Source organism: Peromyscus leucopus, chromosome 2 (assembly GCF_004664715.2).
Source record: "Peromyscus leucopus breed LL Stock chromosome 2, UCI_PerLeu_2.1, whole genome shotgun sequence".
In the NCBI taxonomy this organism is placed as follows: domain Eukaryota; kingdom Metazoa; phylum Chordata; class Mammalia; order Rodentia; family Cricetidae; genus Peromyscus; species Peromyscus leucopus.
The window spans coordinates 153768341-153785356 of NC_051064.1; the positions used below are offsets into that span (position 1 = coordinate 153768341).

At 43.5% G+C, this 17016-nt stretch overlaps 1 protein-coding gene across 6 annotated transcripts in view; it reads left to right on the forward strand.

Annotated features, from left to right (window-relative positions):
• Nucleotides 1-17016, forward strand: part of LOC114708237 (solute carrier family 35 member E2A) — a 36850-nt gene that overhangs the window by 9991 nt on the left and 9843 nt on the right. For 5 of the 6 annotated variants that reach the window (XM_028891384.2, XM_028891382.2, XM_028891383.2 and 2 more), the window contains 6 exons: nucleotides 1699-1818; nucleotides 8817-9295; nucleotides 9480-9615; nucleotides 10419-10546; nucleotides 14343-14463; nucleotides 16822-16875. In XM_028891384.2, coding sequence (XP_028747217.1) covers nucleotides 8977-9295; nucleotides 9480-9615; nucleotides 10419-10546; nucleotides 14343-14463; nucleotides 16822-16875 — 758 coding nt within the window. In that variant the 5' untranslated portion in view covers nucleotides 1699-1818; nucleotides 8817-8976. The remainder of the gene's footprint in view (nucleotides 1-1698; nucleotides 1819-8816; nucleotides 9296-9479; nucleotides 9616-10418; nucleotides 10547-14342; nucleotides 14464-16821; nucleotides 16876-17016) is intronic. The other variant, XM_028891385.2, reaches the window with a different exon arrangement.

Genomic DNA, 17016 nt, shown 5'->3' on the forward strand with positions numbered 1-17016 from the left:
AGCCTTGTCCTGGTCATGAAGTTAGACAGACCCTGTATCTTAATCATTTTTATTTATTGCTGTGAAGAGACACCATGACCACACTCTTACAAAAGAAAGCATTTAGTTGGAGCGTGCTTACATTTACAAAGTTTAGTCCATTATCATTGGCAGGGAGCATAGCAACACACACAGACATAGTGCTGAGGAAGCAGCTGAGAGTTCTCCATCCAGATCCACAAGCATTAAGAAGAGAAAATATAGCTGGGTAGTGTGGTGCACGCCTTTAATCCCAGCACTCGGGAGGCAGAGGCAGGTGGATCTGTGTGAGTTCGAAGCCAGCCTGGGCTATAGAGTGCGTTCCAGGAAAGGTGCAAAGAAAGCTACACAGAGAAACCCTGTCTTGAGAAAACACAGAGAGAGAGAGAGAGAGAGAGAGAGAGAGAGAGAGAGAGAGAGAGAGAGAGAGAGAGAGGAGAAAATGTGACACTGTGCGGTAATCTTGTGTCTTTTTGACACATCCAAGTGGACTTGGAATCTGTGTAGGCAGATGTGGCAGAGGTCTTGTTCTGTGAGGAAAGGACAGTGCTTGCTTTCCTTGGTAGATATTAGGTGTATTCTGTTCTGTTTGATTTGTCTGCTCCCAATTGTGTGAGATACCCGTTGTCTACGTCTCTATGGTACAGCTTGACTCTTACTGAAGTGTGTCTCAGTGAAATGCCTTGTTGATTATCTCCCTCTTTCCCTTCCTTCCTTCCTTTCTTTTTTATTCTTTTGTGGGGAGGGGCGAAGGGAGGGGTGGGAGAGTTGAAACACATCACTACACTTCCCAAGTTGGCCTCAAACTTAGGATCCCCCTGCCATAGCCTCCCCAGTGCTGGGATTACGGACTTGCACCACCATCCCTACATACACTGCCTCTTGAAAGGTCCTGTGTAAACAACTGACATATGAAATCTGTTTGCATTTGCACCATCGGATAGTTCTCTATCAGTGGAGTGAACAAAATCCATCCATGTCTCTGTAGGGGTGATTTCTCTCAGTGGCTCCTTGCTTGGCTGGCTTTGAATCATCAAAGGGCATGAAATATGATCTGAAATTTGGACTTTTCTTTGAGCTTCTCTTACTTCACTGCTGGAGATATTGGGCCCCTTCTTTCTGTCTGCTACTTGTAGATCCTGGGTCTTCATTTGAATCCACAGTTGGTGGTAGGAATTTCTACTGCTTGGTACAGTCAGAAATGCTTACATGGGGAAGGTTAGGCTCTATTCTGTGACCTTGGCTGTGGCAGCATGCATACTGGGGTGCAGATGTTTCATGATATTAATGCCCAGTAGTGAAGAGGGAAACAGGAAGAACTGTTTGGCTAGAGGGTCTTAGACAAGCCCAGCAGAAATGTGGGTGTAACATCTTATAATGGTGAACATATGTACATGCCATAATGGGTGTCTCCACTCCTTGGAGAGGATGAATGGATAACCCAAGTGTTGGTTCATAGAGGATGCATGCACCATTATATAAATAGGGAGATGTTGCATGTTGATGATGTGAAGGAATGACTTGCTATGTGAATGAATCTGTTTAAAATTATTTTCTTGCTTTAGTTATTGTTACAGGAAGTTAGTTCCTGGTTCCATGAATGTCCTAACCAAGCATGAGTGTGAAGGCTGGGATGTTGGACTTTGTAAGGTCTCTTGATCCTTATATACTGCCTCCTAGGGCTCCTTGGTGTGCACACTGCCTCACCAGAGAACAAGGACCAGTTGCCTAGAATGTCATGAATTCCTGATGAAAGCTAGTGTAATGATTGTCCTGGGAGAAAGAGATGGTTGAGCAAGGGTGAGTACGTATTTGAACTCAAGCTTTGTTTTGTAATATTTGTAACCTGCTTGAATTATCTGCTGATGCTGAGAACACAGAACTTCACTCATCTCTGTGTTTGTAGACCTGATAGATGTTTGTTGAGTGTCATTTTACACATTTTTTTTAAATTAGATTTTATTTATTGTGTATGTGTTGGCGGGTTGGTGGTGAAATGTGTGCAATGGTGTGGAAGCAGAGGCCTGAAGACAACTTGCAGGAGTTTCTCTGTTCCACTGTGAGGAATCCTGGGAATACCAGGATTGGTGATACCCACTGAGCCATCTTGCTGACTCTGTTGAATGTCACTCTTGCCCTGTAGATGAGTATAGTGTTGGAAGCCCAGTGGTAGCTGCAGAATATATGTACTGTTTATATACTGTTTGTTGGGGTATGTAGGTGGAAGTTTCTCTCCCTCCTGCCAGTTCCCAAATATCCAGCAGCCACTTCCCAAATAATTGACTCAGAGGCTTAATATTTCTTATAAATGCTCAGCTGGTAGCTCAGGCTTATTATTAACTAGCTGTTATGCTTAAATTAACCCACTATTCTTATCTATGTTTAGGCACAAGGCTTGGTACCTTTTCTCAGTACGACATTCTCATCTTGCTTCCTCTGCGTCTGACTGGTGACTCCTGACTCCACCATTCCTCTTCCCAGCATTCTTAGTTTGGTCAACCCGCCTATGCTTCCTGCCTGGCTACTGGCCAATCAGCATTTTATTAAACCAATTCTAGTGACAAATCATTACAGTGTACAAGAGAATTATTCCACAGCATTTCCCCACTTTTGTCTAATTAAAAAGGAAAGTTTTAACTTTAACATAGTAAGATTATATACAACAAAAACAATTATTAAGTAAGAATTACAGTAATACTAACTAATTCATTTGCATTTGGCAAAATTAGAGAAAATAATGTATCTTAGTGAGTCTAAAGTTTTGTATCTAATTTACTTTCTATTATAACTAAGTAAAACTGTAATTACAATTATTTAGTCTTCAACTCCATCAAAGACCCCAGAAGGGTGAAATGTTACCTAATGACAGGGTACTTGAGCTACCTGGACAGTCACCCAAGGTTCCTCTGCAATGTTGGGGCATCCATCTGTGACTTACAAGCCTAACATATCTGACAGACTTATCGGTGAAGCAGGATTTTGAAGGACTGTCCCACCTTGTCTAGGCAAAGTTCTGCAGTCACTTTCTTTTATGTCCTGCTTGTCTAATTTGGACTGCATACTGTCAGCAGTTACGGCAAAGGTACTTTTTTTGCCCATGTGGCTAGCTTTTGTCATAAAGAAAACAAACTCCCCATGGAGTTTCTTTGATGCCCATCATCCTCTTTGAAGTAATTGGTGCTGCCAGGAGCAAACCTGTCTCATTGTCATGAAAAGCCAAAGTTATTAAAACATTTTAAACACCATATTCTGTAAGTCTTTGAAATGTTTGAAGATTACCTATCTATCTGAAATATATCTCTGTATACCTAGAAAACCTAACTAATGTGACCGTAAGTTTGACTATTAAGATGACTATAAGGTTGTATTTCTTAATTATATATTACATTTTTAAATGAGCTGCATAAACATAATACCCTAAATGAGTATAAATATACATACAGTATAATAAAATTAACTTTAAATTTGTATCAGTAAACCAAAACCCATACTAATGTAAAATATATAAGATTAATAGTTGTTTTTTAGATTAAAGTAGATTCAATAATCTACCCTTTTTTCCTATTTCTATATCCCCTCTCTTCTTTTCAGAACAAGATCCCTGAATCTAATCTCCTTTGTTTACCTTTTTTCCTGACCATTATCCATAACAACTGTAACTAACCCCCCTAAACTATGACAAACATTTGTAATTTTGCGGGGGAATGTGAGCGTGATTCTCTAGATTACTTCCTGCTGACTGGGGGCACTGGTATTCTTTCGGTGACCCTGAGAAAATTTAGGATTATGCTCAAGTCCTGACTGGAGAATTCTGTGAGGCTGGATCATCTCAGCCAGCAGTCTTGAAGCCGTTCTGGATACAGAACTCAGAGGAAACTGCAGCAGAGGCACTCTGAAACACTGGATCTTCTGGGCCATCTGTTCTCACTAGAGATTTTTCAGGGGGTTTTCCTCGATCAAATCTGATTTTTTGTTTTTTGTTTGTTTGTTTTTCGAGACAAGGTTTCTCTGTGTAGCTTTAGAGCCTGTCCTGGAACTCACTCTCTAGCCCAGGCTGGCCTCGAACTCTCAGAGATCCGCCTGCCTCTACCTCCCGAGTGCTGGGATTAAAGGCGTGCGCCACCATCGCCCAGCCAAATCTGATTTTTCTTAACCCAGAATGAATCCACAGCTTCTCATTTCCTGTGGAGATAAAAGCAGAACCTCTTCTCCAAAGTAACATATCTTTTGACTTAAATTTTGAAGTCAAGGCATTTTCAAAATATATAAGTTGGATTAATCCAGCAACATTTTCTTTAAAGATTTATTCATTTTATATATATGAGTGCTCTATCTGCATGTACATCTTTATTGCAGAAGAGGGCATCAGATCTCACTATAAATGGTTCTGTGCCACCATGTGGTTGCTGGGAATTGAACTCAAGTCCTCTGGAAGAGCAGTCATTGCTCTTAACTGCTGAGCTATCTCTCTAACCCCCAGCTACATTTATAATCAAATGTCTCTTAGCAGCTGTTCCCCCTTCCTCAGAAGTAAAACAATTCAAACACAACACAATAACATACAGTATCCAGACTCTCTGTATATTTTCCATCTTTATGTGGCTTTTTAAAATATTACTTTACTCCCCTTTTAAGGTAATAACTATATATTTTGCTGGGCAGTGGTGGCACACGCCTTTAATCCCAGCACTCAGGAGACAGAGGCAGCCAGATCTCTGTGAGTTTGAGGCCAGCGTGGTCTACAGAATGAGTTCCAGGACAACCAAGGCTACATAGAAAAACCCTGTCTCGAAAAACCAAAAAACACCTATATATTTCTTTTTTTATGACTGGTTATACCTTCTGTTTTCTCTCCCAAGCCTTTTTTAAACACCTTGTGAACCATATAGAGGTTGTATGTATGTTTGTTTGTTTGTTTAATCTGTCTTTACTGTACATCCTTATCTTTTTCTGACCTCAAGAGCATTTAATCTGCTAAGCAGCTAGCTAGGATTAAAATGGCTGTCTCCACTGCATTCCTTGGCTTCTTGAGAGTCTAGCTTCATGGCAGAGGTACTGGTGGGAGTGACGTGTCACCCCCAACTCTAGGGAGGTTTTATTTCCATGCCACCATTGAATAGCATGCTGTTGGCTGCTCACAAACACCATATAAGTGTTTGGCAGCAAGGCCTCTTAAAAGAGCCATGCGGGCCGGGTGGTGGTAGCGCACGCCTTTAATCCCAGCACTCGGGAGGCAGAGCCAGGCGGATCTCTGTGAGTTCGAGGCCAGCCTGGGATGCCAAGTGAGTTCCAGGAAAGGCGCAAAGCTACACAGAGAAACCCTGTCTCAAAAAAACAAAAACAAAAACAAAAAAAAAAAAGAGCCATGCAGTTTTTGCCACTAATTCTGAGTCAGGAAGCCGTCTCTTAAAGAAGCCACACCTCTGCATGCCACCAGCAGACAGAGCCTACCGGAAAGAAGACTGTTACCAAGAAGCTGGTTTTGACTCTGTTTTCATGTGCGTAGAATACTTTTTTAAGATTTCTCAGGTTTTTTGTTTTTGGTTTTTTTCAAGACAGGGTTTCTCTGTGTAGTTTTGGTGCCTGTCTTGGATCTCACTCTGTAGACCAGGCTGGCCTTGAACTCACAGAGATCTGCCTGCCTCTGCCTCCCGAGTGCTGGGATTAAAGTTGGGCCATCACCACCTGGAGATTTCTCAGGTTTTATGTGGAAATTCTTGGCAAACGTTTGGGTGCCACATGTAGGCAGAAGTTTCTCTCCCTCCTGTCTGTTCCCAAATACCCGGCAGCCACTTCCCAAATAATTGACTCAGAGGCTTAATGTTACTTATAAATGCTCAGCCGATAGCTCAGGCTTATTACTAACTAGCTCTTACACTCAAATTAACCCATAAGGGGTAGGGTCCCCTGGAGGTTGGAACTTTTGGGAGTCTTGATATTATGGATCTGACAGGGAAAGTGGAGCCCATCAAGAGGATGGTAGATGAAGGCTGGAGCTGCAGGCTCCAGTATAAGAGGGTTGGGGGGGGGGGCTAGCATAGAACAGAATCTGGCTACCAAAAATGTCTGCTTGAGGGGTTCTCATATGTTATTTAGCTCCTACAATAAGAAGCCTAGAAGGGTTGATTGAGGGGTCCTGGGTGTCCTGAGGTACAGACTTTGCTCCAACACCTTGGCAGTGACTTATGTTTCTCAACTTTTTCTTCCAGATAGTAAAATAGCCACTCCACTTTCAGTCAGACTGCTCTCCTGGGCAGGAGAGGGGTGTGGTGGAGTATGGATTCTCTTTCCATCGCAGCACAGGGCCTGGCCAGTCCTAGAACCTAGGAGGTTCAGCTACCAGCAAGGTGTCACTAGAGCCAGACTGACACCGCCATTGATGAGGAAGAAGAAAACAGCATTGAATGGAGGTCTGGCATAACAGAACCCAGAGGGCTAGAGGAGCAGTGCTATCCCTATAATGGTTTGGGACACTTCTCCTATGTACTGAGGGGTCATGATGGGAGAAAGAATGATACTAGCTAGGATCAGGTAGTGATGAGACTTACCAGAGCCCTGGGTGAAGAAGGGTGACTACACAGGCTCTGATATTACACCAGGAGCAAGACAGGGCTGCAGACTCTCCCAGCTGAGTATGGCATTCTCCATACTACAGATAGCAAAGTACACAGGGTGAGGTCTTCCCAGTCAGGCATTGTGTATCTCCTTCGGTAAACATACAGAATATTTGACGTGAGTCAGGACATGCAAACATAGAAGTATGAATTAGGGTCCTGGTAAGGTAGAGACCGTGATATCCAGAAGGGCATGAGGCTAGATGTACAATCCGGAGCTGATACCTGCAGTGTGCCTCACAAAGAGGGCTGGGATGGAGAGATGGCTTAGTGGTTAAGAACAGTCTTGCAAAAGTCCTGAGTTTGGTTCCCATCACCCATCCGGTGGCTCACAATCCTCTGTAACTCCAGTTCTAGGTGGTCATGCACCCTCTGTAACTCCGGTTCTAGGTGATCATGCACCTTCTTCTCCAGTTCTAGATGGTCATGCACCCTCTGTAACTCTGGTTCTAGGTGATCATGCACCCTCTTCTGACCACTACAGGCTCCAGTCATGCACATGGTGCACAAACACGCAGACAAAGCACTCTTGAACGTAAAAAGAAGAGAGGGGATAGGGAAGAAGTGCCTTTTTTAAATTTAAATTTTATATTTTATGAGTATGAGTATTTTGTCTTTATGTATGTATGTGAACCATGTACATGCCTGGTGCCTGTGGAGGCCATAAGAGGCCATTAGATCCCCTGGAACTGCAGTTACAGAGGGTTGTAAGCTGCCATGTGGGTGCTAGGAATTAGACTAGATTCTGTGGAAGAGCAGCCAGTGCTCAGAACCATAGAAGCAGAAACCAGGAAGCCTAAGTGACAGTCCATTAAAGCTTCTTTGGTGGTGGTGGTTTTTTTTTTTTTTTTTTGTTGTTGTTGTTGTTCTTTCATTTTATTGTTTGTTTGAGTGCTGAGCCTCAAACCTCAAGCCTTGTGCATGGTAGGCAAGCACTCTACCAAAGACCTACATCCCCAGCCTAGAGTGAACTTTTGATGTCTTCTTTGTAAAGGAGGATCGCCATCTTGATCCTCATAAGATTGAGCAAGTCAAAGATGAGAGCCTGCTCAAAGCCAGAACTAGGAGAATGCCAGCATCCACAGGTGAACAGGATGGTTTGGCTCTGCCTAAGGCTTTAAGAGCAGTAGACATCTTGTAGACATTGTGGCACAGGTCTGAACATCCTCACTAGTGTAATGTTTGTCTGGAAAGTAGCATGAATTTGATCCTGGGCCCTTGGCAAACCAGGACTAAGCCAGAATAATAGGTAGAGGTGTGGTCTAACATACTCATCCATCCACCATGAAAAAAATTGGACCTAAGTAGCAATGATGTATGAATAATGAACCAGCAGAGAATGTAAAGGATGTGAAAGAGGAATTGAAAGAACAAAATGAGAACAGGCCAATTTGAAATGGAAACAAATAGGACTTTCATGAATTAAAAACTCAATCCAGGGGCTGGAGAGATGGCTCAGAGGTTAAGAGCACCGACTGCTCTTCCAGAGGTCCTGAGTTCAATTCCCAGCACCCACATGGTGGCTCACAACCATCTGTAATGGGATCTGGCACCCTCTTCTATATACATAATAAATGAATAAATCTTAAAAATAAAAAAATAAAAAAACTCAATCCAGTTAGGGACAGATGGAAGCTCTGTGGAAGGTGTGGAAAAACAGCCAGGCATGAGAAATTAAGGAGGAACAGTGAGCTCCTTCTATTCTTGGATGTTCCTGGTCTCTGAGAGGGCTGACAAGATGCAAACAATGTCATTAGAGACCAGGGGGTGGAGAGGACTCCAGGTCTGGGCTGAGCTGAGCCAATCATGGAAGAACCAGCCTGGGAAGAGGATGAGAGCTGCCTCAGCTTGGTACCTTCTGAACTAGGTGGAGTCTCCAGGGCCAGGCAACTGTAATCCCTTCTATGTCAAGATAGAAAACAAAAACAGGAGAATTTTTGGAAGCAAGATAGGAAATAGAGACAGGAGGACCCTTGGAAGGTAGCTGACATAGTGGCAAACAACAAAAAAGATAGCAAACCCGGTGGAAGTCAGGACCCGAGATTGTTCTCTGACCTCCACATAATGTCTTCACTCAAACACATTCAGATGCACACGTGCATCACATGCATCATACACAGAAGATTACAAAAGAATATAAGGTGTTCAAAATTAGTAATATGGTTTCTTTTCTTAACATTTTAGCCTTTGCTTCCCCACTTTGTTGGAGACAGGCATGTTGGGGTCCACCCATATTCATGCAGACGAAGACTGTGGCCTCCTCCAGCTGTGTCCCTCTGCCTGGGCAGTCACTTTGATCCATGTGGTCCATCCTTGAGATTTACTTCTCACAAGTGCCCTCAGCATGTCATCAGCAAAATCCCAAGCACTGGAGGAGACAGTACCCGGCTGTGAAGAAGAGCTGAAAGGAAAAACACTTCTCCCTTGGGGCCCCCTTTTTGGTCACCGGAGTGAGAAGATTGTCTTTACCAAAGGTGATGGCAGTCCAGAGGAGAGCCTGCTCACTGTCACCATCACAGAGACTACTGTCATTGAGTCGGACTTGGGTGTGTGGAGTTCACGGGCTCTCATCTACCTCACGCTGTGGTTCTTCTTCAGCTTTTGTACCCTGTTTCTCAACAAGTACATCCTGTCCCTGTTAGAGGGAGAGCCCAGCATGTTAGGTAATGCCACCTTGCCCAGTGTGCATTCCTGTGGGCCCCAGTGCTGAGTGGCCAGAGGCCACCAGGAGGGAGGGAAAGGGCTAAAGGAACTTACCCAGATATGTTTCTGGAATGAAGGGTAATATTCTGTGCTCATGTGTGGGAAAGGACTGTTATCAGCGTGGCCTCATGCCTCCCTCCACAGGTGCTGTGCAGATGCTGTCAACGACATTAATTGGATGTGTTAAAATATTTGTTCCTTGCTGTTTGTATCAACACAAAACCCGGCTCTCTTACCCACCCAATTTCATCATGACTATGCTCTTTGTGGGCCTCATGAGGTAAAAATGTGTTGACTGTCTTAATTCCGTTTTTTTAAGATATAAAATTCCTTTCTAATCCAGGTGTAGTGATGAATGACTTTAATCCCAGAACTCAGGAGGCAGAGGCAGAGGGTTTCTGTGAGTTTGAGGACAGCTTGGTCTACAAAGAGAGTTCCAGGACAGCCAGAGATACAGAGAAGCCCTGTCTTGAAAAGCCAAAACCATACAAACAGAAAACCTTTCTAGTTACTTAATGTGGAAACCCTATTGGAGGCCTTAGCAATTAGGGCTTCTTAGTTTGTGTTCACGGCACAGGATACAGTCATAGTGCCATCCAGTTGTGGGACATCCATCAGTTAGATTTCAGTTTTGTGGCCCTTAATGCCACATGCATTCTCTCTCAGAATCTTTTATAAGGCAGTCATTAAAAAAAGTAATTCAGCTGGGTGTAGTGGCACATACCTTTGATCCCAGCACCTGAGAGGCAGAGACACATGGATCTCTGTGAATTTGAAGCCAGTCTAGTCTACATAGTGACTTCCAGGACAGCCACAGCTATACAGTGAGACCCTGTCTCAAAAAAATAAAATAAAAAATAAAATAATGATGATAATAATAATAACAATAATAATAATAAAAGGTAGTGTTGGCCATCCTTGAGTGCAGTGGTGTCATCCTCACCTGGGACTCAACCTCCTTGTTGGGACAAGGGACCAGATGTGCCCACTGGTCATGACTAAGCACTTGGAGTCTCTGTTATAAGCAGACAGGTCCCTTCTCATGTGTTTTTTTTTTTTTTTTTTTTTTTTTCTTGTTTTGAGGTTTGCGACAGTAGTTTTGGGGCTGGTCAGCCTGAAGAATGTGGCAGTATCCTTTGCGGAGACCGTGAAGAGCTCGGCTCCCATTTTCACAGTGATCATGTCTCGGATGATTCTGGGGGAGTACACAGGTAGGGACTCTCCTGGTCCTGCCTTCTTGTCTGGGCTGGGCTTCATCATCCTTTTTTTCCATCTACAGTGTCACCTACTGCCCATTATGTGCTGGGTCTTGTTCAGTTTTCCAGAGCTTCTCAGAGCAGTGAGCAGTGACGGTGCTGGAACCACTTGTTTCACTCCTTGAAAAGTTTTCTTGGCAGTCACTCGTGTCTCCTGCAGTCCTTTGAGCAAATGCTTCATCAAGCTGGCTGCGTGCTGGGGCGTTTGTGGGAGAATGAGGGCCAGAGGAGGATGACACCTCCAGTTGGTGGGAGTGGGGTGGAAGCTGGAGAGTGAACAGCAGGCAGGTTCTCCAAGGGCTGATCTTGATTCAAAGACAATAAGGCAATATCCATATTCAACAATAAGGACTCCCTCTTTAATGGACAGTCAGGTCACTTCCTTAGGGTGCTTTGTGACACTTTTTTACTTTTTGCAGATAGAGTTTCTTTGTGTAGCCCTGGCAGTCCTGGAACTAGCTCTGTAGACCAGGCTGGCCTTGAACTCAGAGACTCACCTTCTGCCTCCCGAGTGCTGGGATCAGAGGTGTGTGCCACTGCTGCCCAGCTTGCTTTATGGCAACTGTTTCTCTATCGTCCCCAGGGCTGAGGAAGTCAGATTTATTTTAATAATGTGTAGACTGTTTCTGATTACTTCCTTACCATGTTAGACCCATACCCTATGAACTTTTTAAAAAATTTTATATGTATGAGTGTTTTGTTTGCATGTATATGTGTGCACTACTCGCATGTCTGGTACCCAAGGGTTTCCTGAAGCTGGAGTTACAAATGGTTTTGAGCCACCATGTGGATTCAGGTCCTCTGCAAGAGCAACCAATGCCCTGATCCACTGAGCTATCTCTCCAGTGTCTCTCCCCTACCAACCTTTTGAAAATCAGCATATTCTGGGCTAGAAAGATGGCTCACTACTTAAGAGCACTTGCTGCTCTTCTAGAGGACCTGAATTTACTTCCCAGAATCTATATTTGAGGCTCACAACTGCCTGAAACTCCAGCTCCAGGAATCTAACTCTCTTCTGACTGTTGAGAACACATTCACAAGTGGCACTCATTCACATAGATATATACACATACATATCAGAAAAAATAAGTCTTAAAAATAAAAATAGCATATTCAAGATTGTTATATTCAAGTTAGGTGGGGCTGGAGCAACGGCTCTTTGATTAAGAGCACTTGCTGAGCCAGGCGGTGGTGGTGCACGCCTTTAATCCCAGCACTCGGGAGGCAGAGGCAGGCAGATCTTTGTGAGTTTGAGGCCAGCCTGGTCTACAGAGCAAGATCCAGGAAAGGCACAAAGCTACACAGAGAAACCCTGTCTCGAAAAAAAAAAAAAAAGAATTAGCAAAAAAAGAGCACTGGCTGATCTTCCAGAATACTGTGGTTCAGTTCCCAGCAAACACATGGCAGCTGACAACTGTCTGTAACTCCAGTTCCTGGATTTGTATGTGTGATGCCCTCTTCTCACATCCAGGGACACTGCTTGAAGGTGGTACACAGAAATACATGCATGCAGAACACACAAAATAATAAAATAAGATGGAGAATAGTACATCAAATAAATCTTTTATAAGAATGGTATTGATTTATATTTGTATTTGCTTATGTTAAATAAAAGACAAGATCAGAATTGGAGGCACATATCAATGGCAGAGTGCTTGCCTAGTGTGCATAATGCCCTGGGTTCCATCTCAATACCATACATGCACAGAAATACAATACCTTGAAATGAAGGCAACTGGCCTCCTACAGGGGCCGGAGTGAGACCAGCCAGACTGGCCACAGGATTCTTCTCACATGTGCTTTTGGAACTGTATAATTTTTTAGATTATTGTAAACCAGAATCAGAGCTGGGGATATAGCTCACAATCAATAAACCAGAATCAAAGGGACAAAAGACCAATTCCTAAAAATCACAAGCAACTTGAATCAAAGGAACCTTATCAAGTTAGCCATATAAAGTATTATTTCAAGCCAGGTATGGCGGTACACACCTTTACCCCAGCACTCGAGAGGCAGAGGCAGGCATATCTCTGTGGTTCGAGGCCAGCCTGGTCTACATAGTTCTAGGACAGCCAGAGCTACTTACTTATTGAGAAGACCCTGTTATAGACGAACAAAAAACAAACAAGAAAAAGAGGATTATTTCACATGATTCTAAAACATCATGATTTGACTTCTGACCATGACGAACAAGCTTCAAGCAACCATTCACTTGTTAAGAACAATTAATAAATGCTGGTGAAATTTATCAAGAAGGAATCTGTCAGAGAGGCCTTAGAGAATGGCCGAGGTGCTAGTTTTTGTTTTGTTTTGTTTTGTTTTGTTTTTCCGAGACAGGGTTTTTCTGTGCAGCCCGAGCTGTCCTGGAACTCTGTAGACTAGGCTGGCCTCAAACTCAGAGACTATGTTTTAAAGGGAGTCTAGGTTCACTGGGAGAAGTAGCCTGGTTATGTATCACCATCTCCCCAGAAGGCATTTGATCATTGTGTGGTAGCTGAGAATCTTAGTTGCCAAGGAGGAAGTCAGACTCAAGGAACAGTCTGAAAGAAGCCAGACTTAGAGCTGGGATTCTGACTCTGGTGAAGCCCAAGTTGGAGAGGCGTTGGCTGTGCCACAGTTGCCCAGAAGCAGTCAGGTAAAGTGCAAATATCTAGTTCTCTCTGGAATTTTATACAGTTGTACACCATTTAAATGAAAATTACCGAAGAGACAAAGGATAAGACCAACCATAGAAAGCCAAGAAAGGGCTTGAAAAAAAAAGATTTTCTCAAGATAGGCCTATGTGTCCTTTCCTGAGCTTGGTCTTCTGGGCTCAGGATCATTCAGTTCCTTGATTACTTCCTAAGGAGTTCAAGTCCCTGCACTGGGCCTTACCAGCCTGTCCTGGAACAGGAACCATTTCTCCTGAAATTACGTTGAACTGATCATAGGACTGTGACTGTTACTTTTGATAAACATAAAGGACGCATGTCCTTGTTTTCTTTGACTATTAAACTAAGTCCTGTATATAAAATTGAAAAGGTTCTGAATAGTACCTGATATCATTTCCAAAAGTAATATAGGTAGGAACTGTGATTTGCATTTCAGTGAACAGATTTTTTTAATTAAGTATTTATCTGTGTGTGTGTGTCTGTGCACGAGCGCGTGCGTGTGTGTTTGCATGTTCGCCATGTGTATGAGTGCATGCAGAGGACAGAGGAAAGTATCAGATTCCCTGTTACTTAGTCACAGACAGTGATAAGCCCAAAGTAAGTGCTGAGAACTAAGTTGGGGTCCTCTAGAAGAGCATCAAGCATTCTCAAATGCTGAATGGGTATTTTAATCTATTGTGTAGTGGTGTTTTGTTTTGTTTCGGTTTTTGAGATTTTTTTGAGTTTCTTTGTGTAGCCCTGGCTGTCCTGGAACTTGCTCTGTAGACCAGGCTGGCCTCAAACTCAGAGATCTGCCTGCCTCTGCCTCCCAAATATTGGGATCAAAGGTGTGCACCACACACCTGGCTTGTTTCTTGTTTGGTGTGTTGGTTGGTTGGTTGGTTGGTTTTGGTTGTTGTTGTTTCCAAAAAGAAATAAACTGGAGGAGCCATCAGTGGGTAAAGGAGCCTGCTGCCAAGGGTGAAAACCTGAGTTCAATCCTTAGTATCTAATGGTATAAGGAGGGAACTATCTCCCACAAGTTATCCTCTAACCTGCACATGTGTGCCATGGCCTGTGTGCATCCACACTTACGCACACTCCTGTTTTGTTCTTGCCAGGGCTGTTGGTCAACCTGTCCCTCATCCCGGTCATGGGAGGACTAGCATTGTGCACCGCCACTGAGATAAGCTTCAACACCCTGGGGTTTTCTGCTGCATTGTCCACCAACATTATGGATTGGTGAGTTACAGATCACAAGGGTAAATGATGAAGGAGAGGTTGCTTAAGAATTGCTGGTTTTTTCTTCACCAGAGTCCACAGGTGTTCAAATCCAGGCTAGCTCAGCCCCACTTCTGTTACTCAGAGCCAGGCTCTACTGCCCTGCCTTTTCTTCAAGAAGTACAACAGTAACTTCCAGATCAGGTACATTTTCTCCTAACCAAGCTGGAATTTGATGACGTGTTGTCCTGATTCTTTCATTTTGTTTTGTTTTTCGAGACAGGGTTTTTCTGTGAATCAGTCCTGGCTGTCCTGGTTACAGTCAGGATAATTGTTTTAATCAGTATGGTAACTAGACTGGTGTGGTGGCACATGTGCCTGTAATCTGGGCAGAAGCAGGAGAAATACTGTGAGCTACAGGTGTTGAGGGATACATAGTGAGACACTACCTTAAATAACAACAACAACAATGAAATAACCACAGTGAGGTCTTCTGACCTTCACATATGTACCATGGCATTCATACACACACCCACATATTTGTGTGCTTTCTCTGTCTCTCCCCCTCCCCTCGTGTGTGTGTGTGTGTGTGTGTGTGTGTGTGTGTGTGTGTGTGTGTGTGTTACACTGTAGGATGTAATTAATATGCTAATTCTTCTACAAAGAATGTTTTTGCCTGATGGAGAATAGAAGTTTAATCCTGTATGTCACATAGTCAAGCTAAATAAAGCCAAGGAAGAAGCCAGAGAACATCTCTCAAGGCTCTAAAGCCAGGCTACTGGAACTCCTCCTGGCTAAGTGAGTATATCCTGGTGTCTCTCAGGCAGATGCCAATCATATGTCAAAGACCTGGGGAAAAATGTTGAATTGGTGTTATTAGTCACACAGTCTGTTGAGGGTTAGGTCATATTCCAGTGCTGTTTCTTTTTGTTATTTTTTTTCTCACTGTACAGTCTAGGCTATCCCTACTGCCTCAACCTCCTGAGTGCTGAGATGACTTTTAGTGCCTAATCACTGTATCTGACAAGTTATTTCCATCTGTCTTGTCACTGTGTCCCACTGTGTCAGGTTCTGGTCTCTGAAGTCACTTCTGAAGCCAGAATTATTTTATTTTCCCATTGGCTATTTATATGTTTTCCCTGTGGTGTGTCTGTTCATAAGTCTGGCTTAAAAATCTGATTCATAGCCGGGTGGTGGTGGTGGTGCACGCCTTTAATCCCAGCACTCGGGAGGCAGAGGCAGGCAGATCTCTGTGAGTTTGAGGCCAGCCTGGTCTACAGAGTAAGTTCCAGGAAAGGCACAAAGCTACACAGAGAAACCCTGTCTCGAAAAACAAAAAAACAAAACAAAACAAAACAAAAAAAAAATCCGATTCATATGCTTGTCATAGGAGCCCTCAATGGCCTGGACCCTAAGTCTACTAAATTTATGGAAACTTCATCCCCAGGGAGTTATTTTGGTTTTGTTTGCTTGCTTACTTTGCTTATTTTGGTTGGTTTTAGATTTTTTTTTTTTGAGACAGGGTCTCTCTACTTAGCCCTGGCTGTCCTAGAACTCACTGTGTAGACCAAGCTATCCTTAAACTTACAGAGACCTACTTGCCTCTGCTTGCTGAGTGCTGGGATAAAGGGTGTATGCCACCCACTCTTGGCTTATATTGAATTTTTTGTTTGTTTGTTTGTTTCTAGGATTTTTTTTTTTTTTTTAGTTTTTTGTTTTGTTTTGTTTTGTTTTGTTTGAGACAGGGTTTCTCCTTGAACTCACAGACCTGCCACTGCCTCCCGAGTGCTGGGATTAAAGGCATATGACACCACCACCCAGCTAGATCTCTTTTTATCATATATGTATGAGTGTTTTGCACCTGAGACCTTCAGAGGCCCATGGAGGTCAGAAGAGGATGATGGATCTCCTGGAACTTGGGGTATGGAAGGTTGAGAGCCACCATGTCAGCTCTAGGAACCAAACCTGTGTCCACTTGTAAGAACAAGTGTTTGGGACCTCTGAGCCATCTCTCCAGCCTTCTTTTGTGATTTTGAGTCAGGGTCCCACATAGCCCAGGCTGGCTTCAAACTCATTATGTATCTGAAGATGACTCTGGACTCCTAATCTAAGCATCCCATGTTGGGTTTTTCAAAGTGTGCAGAGCAAAACCATCATGGTCCTCTGATGTTTGAGATGGCTGGTCATTCAGGCTCTAACTGCTTGTCTGTAGGGACAGTAGGCACAGTTCTGCTTCTCAGCGAGATGATGACTGGACACACCTGGTACAGGACTGGCCTCAGGCATGTAAGTGCCTGTGGCTGTTCACCTTTGCAGCCCCTGACATCACCACCTTATTTGCTCGCTGACTCAGTGTTTGACACCTTCTTTTTGTTCTAGTTTGCAGAATGTCTTTTCAAAAAAGCTTCTCAGTGGGGACAAATACAGGTTCTCGTAAGTATCTCCAGTAACAGTTTTTACAGTTTCTATTTTTGGCAGTGGTGTGGTGGCAGTGGTGTGGTGGGGGTGGTGAGATAATCTCTCTCCGTGTACTCCTGGCTGTCCTAGCACTCCCTATACAGACCAGGCAAAGTT